We start from the raw sequence: 13,773 nt of genomic DNA on the forward strand, positions 1-13,773 counted from the left end.
CGGGCAGCCGCCGTGACGTCGCCGGAGGCGGGCAGCCGCCGTGACGTCGCCGGAGGCGCGGAGCCGCCGTGACGTCGCCGGAGGCCGGCCCCTCACGCGGAGCCAATCGGAAGTAGAGGCGGTGCTGCTGGTTCTTCCAGGAGCGCGCATGTGCAGGTGATGGAAGGTGATGTTGATGGAGGCAGCTGCAGAGCTGGCAGTTCCGCATAGACAGGCTCCCGCCTGGCTTCAGTCAACTATAAGCTCCAAAGAGGAGTTTTAAGATTTCACAGTCTGCAGGGCCAGGAGCGGCAGGAACCTGACGCAGCGAGCAGGTGCTGCACACCAACCTCCCGGCGCCTGGTGGGCACAAGCGCAAGGTCGCGCAGAGGAAGCTCCTCAATGGCCAGTGAAGGGCTACCAGCGCCACTGCTACCCCGGCCACGTATTCGCCTTACCTCAGCCTAGGTACGTGCGACCCCCAATACCTTTCCCAGCCAGGGACCCCAGGAGCGTCCATCACCGCTGCTCATCCTGGGCTGGGTCAGCACCCTCTGCGGCTGCCTCCCATTAGGCAGCTGCACCCCCCAGCTTGACCTTTGATGGCTGTTGCAATAGCCGTAAAGCCTTTGCAACTTTGTAGCTGCTGCCCAGGCTGGAATCCAAGAGTAGGGGGTGGGGAAGAGGCTCTCTTCCCTACCCTCCTTCATGATTCCTGACCACCCCATCCTTCTTCCCGTTTCCTTTGATGTTATTTTGTTACAGCTTTTTAAATATATTTTTTAAATTATTTAACCCCTGGGGGCAGAGACTGAGGAGGGAGGATGATAAGGGAACCCGGACTCTCTATGATGGAAATAAAGAGAAATAACTTCCCCAAAAAAAAGAAGAAACAAAGGAAACATCTTTATAAAAATGTAAGGGATTGGCCAGGTACTGTTGCTCACACCCGTAATCCTGGCACTTTGATAGCCTAAGGCAGGTGGATCACAAGGTCAGGAGTTCGAGATCAGCCTGGCCGGCATGGTCAAACCCCATCTCTACTAACAATTAGCCGGGTGTAGTGGCACGTGCCTGTAATCTCAGCTACTTGGGAGGCTGAGGCAGAAGAATTGCTTGAATCTGGAGGATGAGGTTGCAGTGAACAATAATAAGGAAATGATGCTGTTCTTTGTTTCCTTTTGGAGACAGGGTATTGCTCTGTTGCCCAGGCTGGAGTGAGGTGGCACAATCGTTTCTCACTGCAGCCTCAACTTCCTGGGCAGGTGCAAGCAGTCCTTCCCCTTCGGCCCCCCAAGTAGCTGGGATTACAGGTGCATGCTACCAAGCTTGGCTAATTTTTGTATTTTGTATAGAAACAGAATTTCACCATGTTGCCAGGCTGGTCTCAAACTTCTAGTCTCAGCTGTCATCCACCCTCAGCTTCCCAAAGTGCTGGGATTACAGGTGTGAGCCACTGTGCCTGGCTATTGCTGTTCTTTTCAAACACATTTTTACCTTTTTTTTTTTTTTTATTGCTAGGAGTTTTAGTGTTTTCTATGCTGGAATGCAGTGGTGCAATCTTGGCTCACAGCAGGCTGGTCTCAAACTCCTGACCTCAGATGATCCACTCGCCTAGGCATCCCAAAGTGCTGGGATTACAGGTGTGATCCACTGCGCCTGGCAATTTTGCTCATTTTTGATACTAGAACTTTTTAATTAAAAAAAAAGATTTTGCCGGACATGGTTGCTCACACCTGTAATCCCAGCACTTTGTGAGGCCAAGGCAGGTGGGTTGCGATGTCAAGAGATGGAGACCATCCTGGCCAACATGGCGAAACCCCATCTCTACTAAAAGTACAAAAATTAGCCGGACGTTTGTCACGCATCTGTAGTCCTAGCTACTTGGGAGGCTGAGGCGGAAGAATCGCTTGAACCCGGGAGGCAGAGGTTGCAGGGAGCTAAGATTGCACCATTGTGCTCCAGCCTGGCAGACTCCGTGTCAAAAAAAAAAAAAACACAAATTTTTTTTTTTTTTTTTTTTTTTTTGAGCTGGAGTGCAGTGGCCTGCTCTCCGCTCACTGGAACCTCTGACTCCTGGATTCAAGCCATTCTCCTTCCTCAGCCTCTGTAGTAGCTGGGACTATAGGTACATGCTACCAGCCCCAGCTAAGTTTTGTATTTTTAGTAGAGATGGGATTTCACCATGTTGGACAGGATGGTCTTGATCTCTTGGCCTCATGATCCACCAGCCTTGGCCTCCCAAAATGCTGGGATTACAGGTGTGAGCTACCACCCCTTGCCAAAAAAAAAAATTCTATTTTGAGACAGAGTCTCACTCTGACACACAGGCTGGAGTAAAGTGGGGCAGTGTTTTCATATGTACTCTTGTAAGTGGGTAGAAGAGGCTGGGACCTCAACATGATGGGAGGTCAAATATTTTTTGAGGCAGGGTCTTACTTTCTCACCTAGGCTGGAGTTCAGTGGCAAGATCATAGCTCACTGCAGCCTCAAGCTCCCAGGCTCAAGCGATCAAGGGGGGCTGAGACAAAAGAATCACTTGAGCTCGGGAGGTGGAGTTTGTGATGAGCCGAGATCACGCCATTGCACTCCAGTCTAGGCAGCAAGAGTGAAACTCCAACTCAAAAAAAGTGTTTTCCAGTGGAACACAGTGGCTCACGCCTGTAATCCCAACACTTTGGGAGGCCACTGTGGGAGGATCAGTTGAGGCCAGGAGTTGCAAACCAGGGTGGGCAACATAGCAAGACCCCGTCTCTACAAAAAATAAAAATACAAAATTAGCCAGGCATAGTGGCACACAGTGTAGCCCTAGCTATTCAGGAGGCAGAGACAGAAGAATTGCCTGAGACCGGGAGTTCAGAACTACAGTGAGCTATGATTGTGCCACTGCACTCCATCCTGGGTGACAAAGACAGACCCTGTCTTTTAAGAAAAATAATCATAAGATTGTGTTTTGGCCTCTGTTCCCTGAAGTCCTTCTGCTTTCCTGAGGATGTCAGCATCCACGTGGATGAGCATGCAATTTGCCTGACTCACTATCCCACATCTTCCTCAGCTCTGATGACTTTTGCTTCCACTCCCCTTAAGCTGCCACAGGAATGGCTCTTGTGACGTCTTTCAGATGGCTACATTTCTGAAATCCTAAACTCCAACATTCTTTCTGCTTGCCCTCTGTGGCAGATTATAGTTTCCAAGGTGGTGGCTGCAACACGTTCTGCCATCCTCTGTGCCCTTCATTTTTAAAAATTTTGAAATTTTTGATTTTTTCAATTTTTTGTTTATTTATCTTTATGTTGTGAGACTGGAGTGTCAGTCTGTCACCCGGGCTGGAGTGCAGTGGTGTGATCTTGGCTCACTGCAACCTCCATCTCCTGAATTCAAGCAATTCTCCTGCCTCAGCCGCCTGAGTAGCTGGGATTACAGGCGTGTGCCACCATGCCTGGCTAAACTTTGTGTTTTTAGTAGAGATGGGGTTTCACCATGTTGGCCAGGCTTGTCTCAAACTTCTGACCTCAGATGACCTGCCTGCCTCTGCCTCGCAAAGTGTCTTGATTACAGACCTGAGCCACCACACCTGGCCTAATTTTTAAATTTTTAAAATAGGAAGCAGTAGAAACTGTGGGGTACTAGATGGGTGGGAGGGAAGAGGGGTGTGGGTTGAAAAACTACCTATTATGTGCTCTACTCACTACCTGGGTGCAAAATACCCTTGTAACAAAGCTGCACATGTATCCCCTGTATCCAACACAAAAGTGGAGAGCTGGTGCAATGGCTCACACCTATAATCCCAGCACTTTGGGAAACCAAGTTGGGTGGGTCACTTGTGCTCAGGAGTTCAAGACCAGCCTGAGCAATGTGGTGACACCCTATCTTTACAAAAATACAAGAATTAGCCAGGCATGGTGGCGTGCACCTGTAGTTCCAGATGCTCAGGAGGCTGAGGTGAAGATTGCTTGAATCCAGGAGGTCAAGGCTGCAGTGAACCATGATCACACCACTGCACTCCAGCTTGAGTGACAGAGTGAGACCCTGACTCAAAAACAATAAGAGTAAAATAAAAGTTGAATGTTTTTTGAGACACTCTTGCTCTGTCACTCAGGCTGGAGGACAGTGGCACAGTCTGGGCTCACTGCAATTTCTGCCTCCTGGGTTCAAGTGATTCTTCTGCCTCAGCCTCCTGAGTAGCTGGGATTACAGGTATGCACCACCATGCCCAGCTAATATTTGTATTTTCAGTAGGAACAGGGTTTCACCATATTGGCCAGGCTCATCTCGGAAGTCCTGACCTCAAGTCATCTGCCTCCCTCAGCCTCCCAAAGTGCTGAGGTTACAGGTATAAGCTACTGCACCTGGCCAAAAGTTACATTTTTTTCCCCTCTCGATGTGGACTCTCACTCTGTCATCTAGGCTGGAGTACAATGGCACGATCCTGGTTCACTGCAAACTCCGCCTCCTGGTTTCAAGTGTTTCTCCTACCTCAGGTTCCTGAGTAGCTGGGATTACAGGCACGCATCACCACAGGCCAGGTAATTTTTCTATTTGTAGTAGAGAGAAGGTTTTGCCATATTGTCAGGCTGGTCTAAAATTCCCAGCCTCAGTTGGTCCACCCACCTTGGCCTCTCAAGGTGCTCGGAACATAGGTGTGAGCCACCATCCCCAGACAAAACTGGAATTTTTCTTTTTTTTTTTGAGAAGGAGTTCACTCTTGTCACCCAGGCTAGAGTGTAGTGTGATGTCGGTTCACTGCAACCTCCACCTCCCGGTCCAAGTTATTCTCCTGCCTCAGCCTCACGAGTAGCTGGGATTACAGGTGTACACCACCACGCCTGGCTAATTTTTGTATTTTTTTAGTGGTGGCGGGGTTTTACCATGTTGGCCAGGATGGTCTCAGTCTCTTGACCTTGTGATTTACCTGCCTCAGCCTCCTAAGTGCTGGTATTACAGGTGTGAGCCACCATGCCTGGCCTTTTTTAAATGTTTATAGAGATGGGAGGTCTCATTATGTTGCCTGGGCTGCTCTCAAACTCCTGACCTCAAGTGATCTGCCCACCTCATTCTTTCAAAGTGCAGGGTTATACGCATGAACCACCACACCTGGCTGCCTTCTGGCTTCTTAATAGCATGTACTAGGTGTGGTGGCTCAAGCCCATAATCCCAGCACCTTGGGAAGCTGAAGCAGGCAGATCACCTGAGGTCAGGACTTTGAGATCAGCCTGACCAACATGGTGAAACCTCATCTCTACTAAGTAAAGTACAAAAATTAGCAGGGCATGGTGGCAGGCACCTGTATGTAATCCCAGATAGTTGGGAGGCCGAGGCAGGAGAATCACTTGAACCCGGAAGGTGGAAGTTACAGTGAGTCGAGATTGCACCACTGCACTCCAGCCTGGGTGACAGAGCAAAATTCCTTCTTAATGATAACAACAATAGTAATAATAATGGCATGTGCTCTTCTTCAGACATGACCTTAGCATTGCTGCCATGATGAGGTCAGGTCTGTTCTCCTTCCCCCTGAATTCAAGAAGGTCTGTGACTGGCAGGAGCGATTCAAGGTAGGTCATAAAAGGTGACACCATTTCTCCGTGGTCTTCCTGGGATGCTTGCTCTTTTTACCCAGTCACTATGCAGTGAGGAAGCCAGATCACAGGGAGAGGCCACATTTAGATCTTCCAATCAACAGTCCCAGCACAGGTTTCAGATGACAGTCAACATCAGTAGCCAGACATGAGACTGAGAAATGCTTTGCGATGACCCAGCCCCAGCCACTGCAACAGCATGACAGTCCCCGAGTGAAAATCACACCTACCTGAATCCAGTCAGCACGCAGAACCATGAAAAATAAAAGTTGTTATTTTTTTCTTTTTTAGATGGAGTTTTGCTCTTGTTGCCCGGGCTGGAGTGCAATGGCATGGTCTCGGCTCACTGCAACCTCTGCCTCCCAGGTTCAAATAATTCTCTTGCCTCAGCCACCCAAGTAGCTGGGATTACTGGCATGTGCCAGCCACCACACCCAGCTAATTTTGTGTTTTTAATAGAGATGGTGATTCTCCATGTTTGTCAGACTGCTCTCGAACTCTCAACCTCAGGTGCTCCACCCACATTGGCCTCCCAAAGTGCTGGGATTACAGGCGTGAGCCACCACATCCAGCGTGATTGTTATTTTAAACGCCTAAATTTTGGGGGCTATATATTATGCAGTAATATTAACTTAATTATCCTCCTTTTCTTCTAGCTTTTGAATCTCTTACTCACCAAACCTACTCTTTCTTGGAAGACTTTCTCAGCCTCAATGTTTTCCCAGTGGACCCAGGGAGAGGTAGGTTGGGTTTTCTTCCTACTCATTATGGCTACTCAGAGACCATTTCTTCTTCTTCTCCTTCTTCTTCTATTGCTTCTTTGCCTTCCTCCTCCTCCTCCTTTTTCTTCTTCTTCTACTTCTTCCTCCTCTTCCTCCTCCTCCTTATTCCTCTTCTGCCTCCTCCTCTTCTTTTTCAACAGGATCTCACCTCCCCAGGCTCCAGTGATTCTCATTCTGCTGCTGCTGCTGCTTTTGTTGCTGCTGCTTCTGTTTCTGCTGCTTCTGCTCTTCTGCTACAGATTCCCGTCCTCCTCCTTTTCGTCCTTCTCCTTCTCCTCCTCCTCCTCCTCCTCCTCCTCCTCCTCCTCAACTTTCTCCTTCTTCTCCAGAGAATCTCACTTTGTCACCCAGACTGAAGTGCAGTGGCATGATCTCAGCTTACTGCAACCTCCGCCTCTCAGGTTAAAGTGATTCTCCTGCCTCGGCCTTCCACGTAGCTGGGATTACAGGCACATGCCACCATGCCTGGCTAATTTTTATAGTTTTACTAGACATGAGGTTTCACCATGTTAGCCAGGCTGGTCTTGAACTCCTGACTTCAGGTGATGTGCCTGCCTTGGTCTTCCAGAACGCTGAGATTATAGGCATCAGCTACCGCATCTGGCCCTACAGTCACTTTTAAACCTAGAATCCAGAATCATGTTCCTGGTTGGTGGAGCCTACTCACTAGACCAAAAGAGAGGATCGTGTACATTTTAGAATGGGCACTCAGTCATGGGATGATTCAAGGGATGGGTGCGAGGGAGACACTAGAGTAGGTCTGGGCACATCCCAGTTCCTCATTCTGACTCATCTGGACAAGTAACTATTCTCATTTGAAAGTGAAAAGTAAACTCTCATTTGAAAAAATGGGACCAGGCATGGTGGCTCTTGTGTGTAGTCCCAGCACTTTGGGAGGCTGAGGCAGGCAGATCACAAGGTCAGGAGTTCAAGACCAGCCTGGCCAATATGGTGAAACCCTGTCTACTAAAAATACAAAAATTATCCAGGTGTGGTGGCACATGCTTGTAGTCCCAGCTACTTGGGAGGCTGAGGCAGGAGAATCACTTAAACCCAGGAGACAGAGGTTGCAGGGAGCCAAGATTGTTCCACTGCATTCCAGCCTGGGCTTCTGACCAAGACTCTCTCTCAAAAAAAAAAAAAAAAAAAAAAGGAAAAGGAAAAAGTGGGCCTGGCACAGTGGCTCACACTTGTAATTCCAGCACTTTGACACCTGTAATCCTAGCACTTTGGGAGGCTGAGATGAGAGGATTACTTGAGGCCAGGAGTTTGAGACCAGTCTGGGCAACATAACAAGGTTCCATAACTACAAAAAATTTAAAAAGGTCTCAGCAGAAATGGCAAGAGATTTGGGCAAGAACCGGGGTGATGAACTCTGTCCTGTCTGGGTTGACCCCTCTGGACGTATAGACTATGACCCTGGTCTTTTCTTTTTCTCCAGGAGCTCATTGCCAAAACTACAGAAAAGCTGTACACGGGATGCAGCCAGAATGACCAGGTGCCTCTAGCCCCTCCACCCCACTGCTCCATGCTGTCCCAACCTTGGGGAGCCCAGGGAGCAGTTAGAGCTCAGCAGTGTCCTGGCTCCCCAGGGAAGCAACACGTCGGCCTTTCGGAGCACCTCCTCCTCCTCGCACAGGTGATCACGCACCTTAGGTTGTGGATGCAGCAGACCTTCTCCACGCTCTCAGGCCTCCTCTGGGATCTCATCAGGAAGATGGCAGATTGGACAGAGGTGTGAGTTCCTGAGTGACACACAGGGCAGAGAGGTGTGATGGCAGCCTGAACAGCAGACTAGGTAGCAGGGGCGAACAGGGTGGGGGTGTCAGGCCTTGCGGCACAGGGGCATGCCAGAACTCTAGGATCGAGGCAGAGCAGCCAGAAGTGGGGCATTCCCTGCAGGCCCCAATACTCCCATGCCAGTCTAGCTCAGCAGGCAAGAAAGACCCACCCTTCATGGGGCCTGGTGTGGTGGCTCACAACTGTAATTCTAGCACTTTGGGATGCACAGGTGGGTGGATCATCTGAGGTGAGGAATTCGAGACCAGCCTGGCTAACATGATGAAATTCTGTCTCTACTCAAAATATAAAAATTAGCTGGGCGTGGTGGTATGCACCTGTAATCGAAGTTACATGGGAGGCTGAGGCAGGAGAATAGCTTGAACATGAAAGGCAGAGGTAGCAGTGAGGTGAGATTGCATCACTGCACTTGGCCTGGGAGACAGAGTGAGACTCCATCTCAAAAAATAAAAAATGAAAGAAAAACTCACCATTTGCAGATTTGAGGGCAGGAAGCTAAGGAATAGCTTGGCTATGCCTGGAGCAGCCAGAGTCACTCCCACCCTGCCTGTGCACCACATCTCCCATCCCATGCTCTGGTCCCCACCCAGGTCATCTGGCAAGGCCCGGTCACAGGTAAGTCCAGACCACAACCAAGACCCGGCCACAGGAAAGGCAAGTCAAGGCACAGGGCCTGGCAAAAGGCAAGCAAGGCGCAGGGCCCAACCACAGGCAATGCAAGGCCCGGCTCAAGGCATGGCCACAGGCAAGGCGCAAGGCCCGGCCACAGGCGAGTCTCAGCCTCGGGCATGACCCAGCCAAAGGCAGGGCCTGGATACAGGCAGGGACCGGCCATGGGCTGGGCCCGGCCACAGGTAGGGCAAGGTGCCAGGCAAGGCAAGATCTGGCGCAAAACCCGGCCACAGGCAAGGCAAGGCAAGGCGCAAGACCCGGCCACAGGAAGGCAAGGCCCAGCAAAGTCATGGCCCAGTGCAAGGCCCAGAAAAAGGCAAGACCTTGCCACAGGCAAGGCCCAGCCACAAGCAAGGCAAGGCGCAAGACCTGGCCAAAGATAAGGCTTGGCCACAGGCAAGGCAAGGTGCAAGGCACGGCCACAGGTAAGGCCCGGCCAAAGGCAAGGCAAGGGCCGGTGCAAGGCCTATTCGCAGGCATGGCCTGGCGCAAGCCGCGGCCAAAGGAAACACAAGGCAGAAGGCCCGGCCAACGACAAGGTCCGGTGCAAGGCCAGGCTGCAGGCAAGGCAAGGGCCACTGCAAGGCCCGGTCATAGGCATGACCTGGAGCAAGACCCGGCCACAGGTAAGGCAAGGCGCAAGGTCCAGCCAAAGACAAAAAGTGTCTCGAGGAACTCAATTGTGTTTCATATAATTGTATATATAATGCTTAGTGGATTTAGTTGTATCAGCCTTTTTTTCTTATTTTTACTATTTTATGACTATTTCATGATAATTATTTTATATAAAAATAAAAGTTTTTCAATTCACACAACTTTTTGAATAATTCTAAGACAGATACTTTACATATACATGTACATAAATAACAATATATCCATATCTCTGCCTCCCAGATTCAAACAATTCTCCTGCCTCAGCCTCCCAAGTGGTTGGGATTACAAGTGTCTGCCACCATGCCTGGCTAATTTTTGTATTTTTAGTAGAGATGGGATTTCACCATCTTGGCCAGGCTGGTCTCAAACTACTGACCTCAGGTGATCTACTAACCTCCACCTCCCAAAGTGCTGGAATTTCAGGCATTAGTCAAGGCACCTGACTGCTATTTACACAATAATTATATGCATAATTATCTTCAATAGTGTATGAAAGATATTTTAACACAGTTGTCATATGATAGATTTTGTTGTCGTTTACCATGATTTAATAAATCACCAATGTTTACACGTAGTTGTATTAATAAATTACAGCTACTTTGGGAATTTAGGTGATTTCTATAAACTTAACAAACTTTGCTAGAAATTGAAAAAGTAAAAATCTAAATGTCACCCTTTACATACTAACAGACATTAAAACAATTACATACTTTATAAAAGCCAGCGTATCCTAGAAAAAGATCAAGTGGCTGTCTTTTTAATCAATCCATGGCATTGTAAATTAGTATGTTTTCTGAAGTGTCATTTGATCAGCATTGGGCTTCAAAAGATAGATCCAAAAAAGTTAAGAAAAGGTGATCATAGATACATATATGGAGAGTTTTCCAGAAATGTTGTTCTTTGAAACATTTAAATGTCAAACACTTCTTAAAATGTTGTATATTATCTGCCTAAGTGTAGAGAAGAAAGACTTTCTAGTATTCTAACTTTTCAGTAAAACTTCAATGCCATGTTGTGTAGAATGCCCTGTATTAGACAGAAATAAACAATAAGCAACTTATGAGATGCATAAAAATATTAGTTGCAAATTCTAGTGCTAGAGGCTAAAAAAGTTACCATCTATTATACTTCAACTGTGTCATCATGCAGAATAGGTAAGAGGGAAAAATTGTATTTCATTACCTAACCAAAACTGACTGTCATTCAAGTGAAACTATCACACGTTTATTCATTATGAATTCTATGCTACAGACTGTTCTAAGTGCTTCACATGTTCTAGCTTAATTCTTACAGCAACCCCATGACATAAATAACATTTTATACTCATTTAAAGGTTAAGAAACCTAAGAACAGGAAACTTTAATAATTTGCCCATAGCCATACTCAACTTGTAGGGTTTGAACCCAGGAAGTCTGTCTCTGAAAACGGTTTTCCTATCAGTGACATTAAATATGTTGCCACAGTATGTTCCTAAGCCACTGAACTGCATGCAGTATTTTGGGGGAAATGCTTCTTGCATGCTGGCAGAATTGATTGAAAGTTAACAAAGCTTTCAAGTGTGGTGCAGGATTTTGGTCCATTTTATAGAATAATGATCCTCACCTTGTCCCACATCTATACTACTGTCCAACTCTATATCAATGACATCACAAAAAGCCTATTGGATGCTCAGCCAAACCCCATAACAAAGGCACTGTGCAATTCCTACAATGAAGTGCAGCTCTTCTGTTCAAAGCACAGAATGTCTCAGAGGGTCTCATGTGTGTGCTTCTCTGGTTACTCACAAAATGAGTGTCTACTATGGACTTTCCATACTGGTAGGGATTGGAGCCAAAATAGTAGCAAACCTACATGTTCTGCACGAGTTTCAAAAATTAAATAAAAAAAAAATCAAAACTCAGTCCTTAAGGAGCTCATGGTCTAGTAGGTGATACAAAGAAAGGGACAGTCATCCTGAAAGTCTTCCTAATAGAAGTAACACCCAAGCTGAAATCCAACAGAAGAGGGTAGCCTTACGTTTTCTGAGGGTAAAGTCCACATGACAGCGGTTTCCATGACAAAAGATTTTGGGACCTGGAATAGTAGCTCATGCCTGTAATCCCAGCACTTTGGGAGGCCTGGATGGATCGACTAGTCGAGCCGAGAAGTTCAAGACCAGCCTGGGCAACATGGTGAAACTCTATCTCCACAAAAAACACAAAAATTAGGCAGGCATGATGGTGCACGCCTGTAATCTCACCTACTTGGGAGTCTTAGGTTGGACGATTGCCTGAGCCCAGGAGGTAGAGGTTGCGTTGAGCCACTGGCTCTAGCCTGGGTGACAGAGTGAGACCCTGTCTCTCACACACACACACACACACACAAATTATGTTCTCCTGCTGGATTGATGCCCTTCTGTTTCATCTAGGTTAGAATTTTTTCTGAAATGCAGATGTGCCTATATTCCTACCTGCTTAACCTTATTATGGGATTTTGATAAACTATAAGAAAGTAGTTACACTCCTCTGTATGTCTTCCAAAACTTTTGAAGTATTTGATGCTCAATGTATAAATTGTTCTTCCCTCAAATGCCTTGGATTTTAATAAGAGTGAACTATATTTCTTAAACTTCCTACAATAACCCATATGTTTATTGTTTTATATAATGTAATTACCCTGTTAGTAGAAATATAAATAAATAAAATCACTTTAAAATGATAAGTGGCATTGTCCAGTAGAATTGAAGATCCACAAATTTTATAACCCAGATATTCCACCTATCGGAAGATCCTGTCAGGAAAGAGAACCTCTTGACTATTTGCATTAGCAGACGTGCTCACAAAACCAAAAAAATTCCAAGTGTACATCAGCAGAAAATGAACAAATATATTTTATGATGCACCATGTATCCTCCTTTGGGTTATCCACTACAAACTCACTCTTGATTATTTACAGAAATAGATTTGGACCCTTTAAATATTTTTTTTCTTTGCCAAGTGTTAAGATGTCCATCTCTGTGAGTAGAAGACATTGGAGAGAACTTCCAAAAAAGTGCTTCCAGTCTGCTTTGGAAATGACATGTCTGGTATCTGGCCCAGAGGGTATGCCCAGGTACACCAGCTCCCAGGTTCTGTAGCTCAGGCTGCTGCTACAACACTCGCTTCTTCAACTTCATGGTGGCCGGGAGAACTCAGCAGCCAAGAGCTTCTTCCGATACTGGACTTTTTTCAAACTTGCAGTGGAGCCCCTCTGAGATGACATATCTTACCAAACAGCTTTACAAGTGGCCCAGAAGGCAAGTTTCTGGGGAGTCCTGAAGTGTGGATTTACACTGTTTTTCACATGCAACACCACAGAGACTTGTTAACATTCAGTGAGGCCAAGGTAGGAGGGAACTGTTCATTGGCTTCTCAAACTCACCCTGGAAGCAATGGCACTGCCTTATATGTGCTCATCACATATTATTTAGACTTCTTCTTACATTTTACTAGACAATATTTCATTGTTCAAATTGTTATAATTCATCATTCTTTATATAACTTTCCCTATTCACATTATTATATGTTTTCTCTGTCTTGACGGACCATGAATCTTACTTTCATTTGAATAAATGCTCTCTATCATCTATCTGTCATCTATCTATCTATCTATCTATCTATCTCTATCTATCTATATCTATCCATCTGAACCCCTGAAGACTTGTGAAAAAAAATAAAGTACCATAAAAATATACAGATATGATTTCACTTATATAAAATAGTAAACTACATCAAACCAAAACATGTAAATAATATAGCCATGTGTGATGAAATCATAGCAGGTAATAACGATAAACATACAGTTCAAAAAAGTGAAAAAGCACACTGTCATGAGTACATGGGGGAACCAAAGATGTTGAAAATACTATTTTCTTAATACAGCTAGTAGGTTCACAAATGTTCATTACTATTTTTCTCTATCCTTGTGTGTTATATGATACTGTTTTATATAAATATTTTTAATAAAATATTTCTTATGCTACAGTGATCACATTTACTAAAAGTGTGATTTAATCACTGTCCCAGTCAGAGACAGTGATCCTCAGCCCTGGAAGGTCAGGCAGGGCATAAGCCTCTGGCTTGGAGCAGTTGTGCACATTCCCCAGTTTGTTCTATAACATACTGATGTTGTCCTATGTGTGAGGTGACATGAACAGATTAGACTTGATTCTCTGATAATGCCAGATGAGAGTTTTACCATATTTACCCATTCCCCTTGGATGTAATACAGGGTTTAATTCTTCCATTTCAGAATAACCTTGTCTATAATTTTTTTTTATTTTTAGTCCATAA

General features: G+C 46.0%; 2 protein-coding genes and 1 long non-coding RNA gene across 36 annotated transcripts in view; 2 read left to right on the forward strand and 1 right to left on the reverse strand.

The window, feature by feature from the left end:
• The window catches only part of LOC144576556 (uncharacterized), a 537,019-nt gene that overhangs the window by 192,816 nt on the left and 330,430 nt on the right, over positions 1-13,773 (reverse strand). The gene's annotated exons all lie outside the window — the stretch shown is intronic.
• On the forward strand, positions 155-5,457 carry LOC144579482 (uncharacterized). The gene is made up of 3 exons (XR_013527156.1): positions 155-447; positions 4,387-4,505; positions 5,439-5,457. It is a non-coding gene; the product is annotated as an uncharacterized LOC144579482 (long non-coding RNA).
• The window catches only part of LOC144576563 (uncharacterized), a 181,483-nt gene continuing 173,222 nt past the window's right edge, over positions 5,513-13,773 (forward strand). Inside the window, exons 1-3 of the mRNA XM_078350328.1 lie at positions 5,513-5,531; positions 7,779-7,835; positions 7,977-8,072. Of these exons, the coding sequence (XP_078206454.1) occupies positions 8,001-8,072 (72 nt within the window). The 5' untranslated portion in view covers positions 5,513-5,531; positions 7,779-7,835; positions 7,977-8,000. The remainder of the gene's footprint in view (positions 5,532-7,778; positions 7,836-7,976; positions 8,073-13,773) is intronic.

This window comes from Callithrix jacchus, chromosome 15 (assembly GCF_049354715.1).
Source record: "Callithrix jacchus isolate 240 chromosome 15, calJac240_pri, whole genome shotgun sequence".
Classification (NCBI taxonomy): domain Eukaryota; kingdom Metazoa; phylum Chordata; class Mammalia; order Primates; family Cebidae; genus Callithrix; species Callithrix jacchus.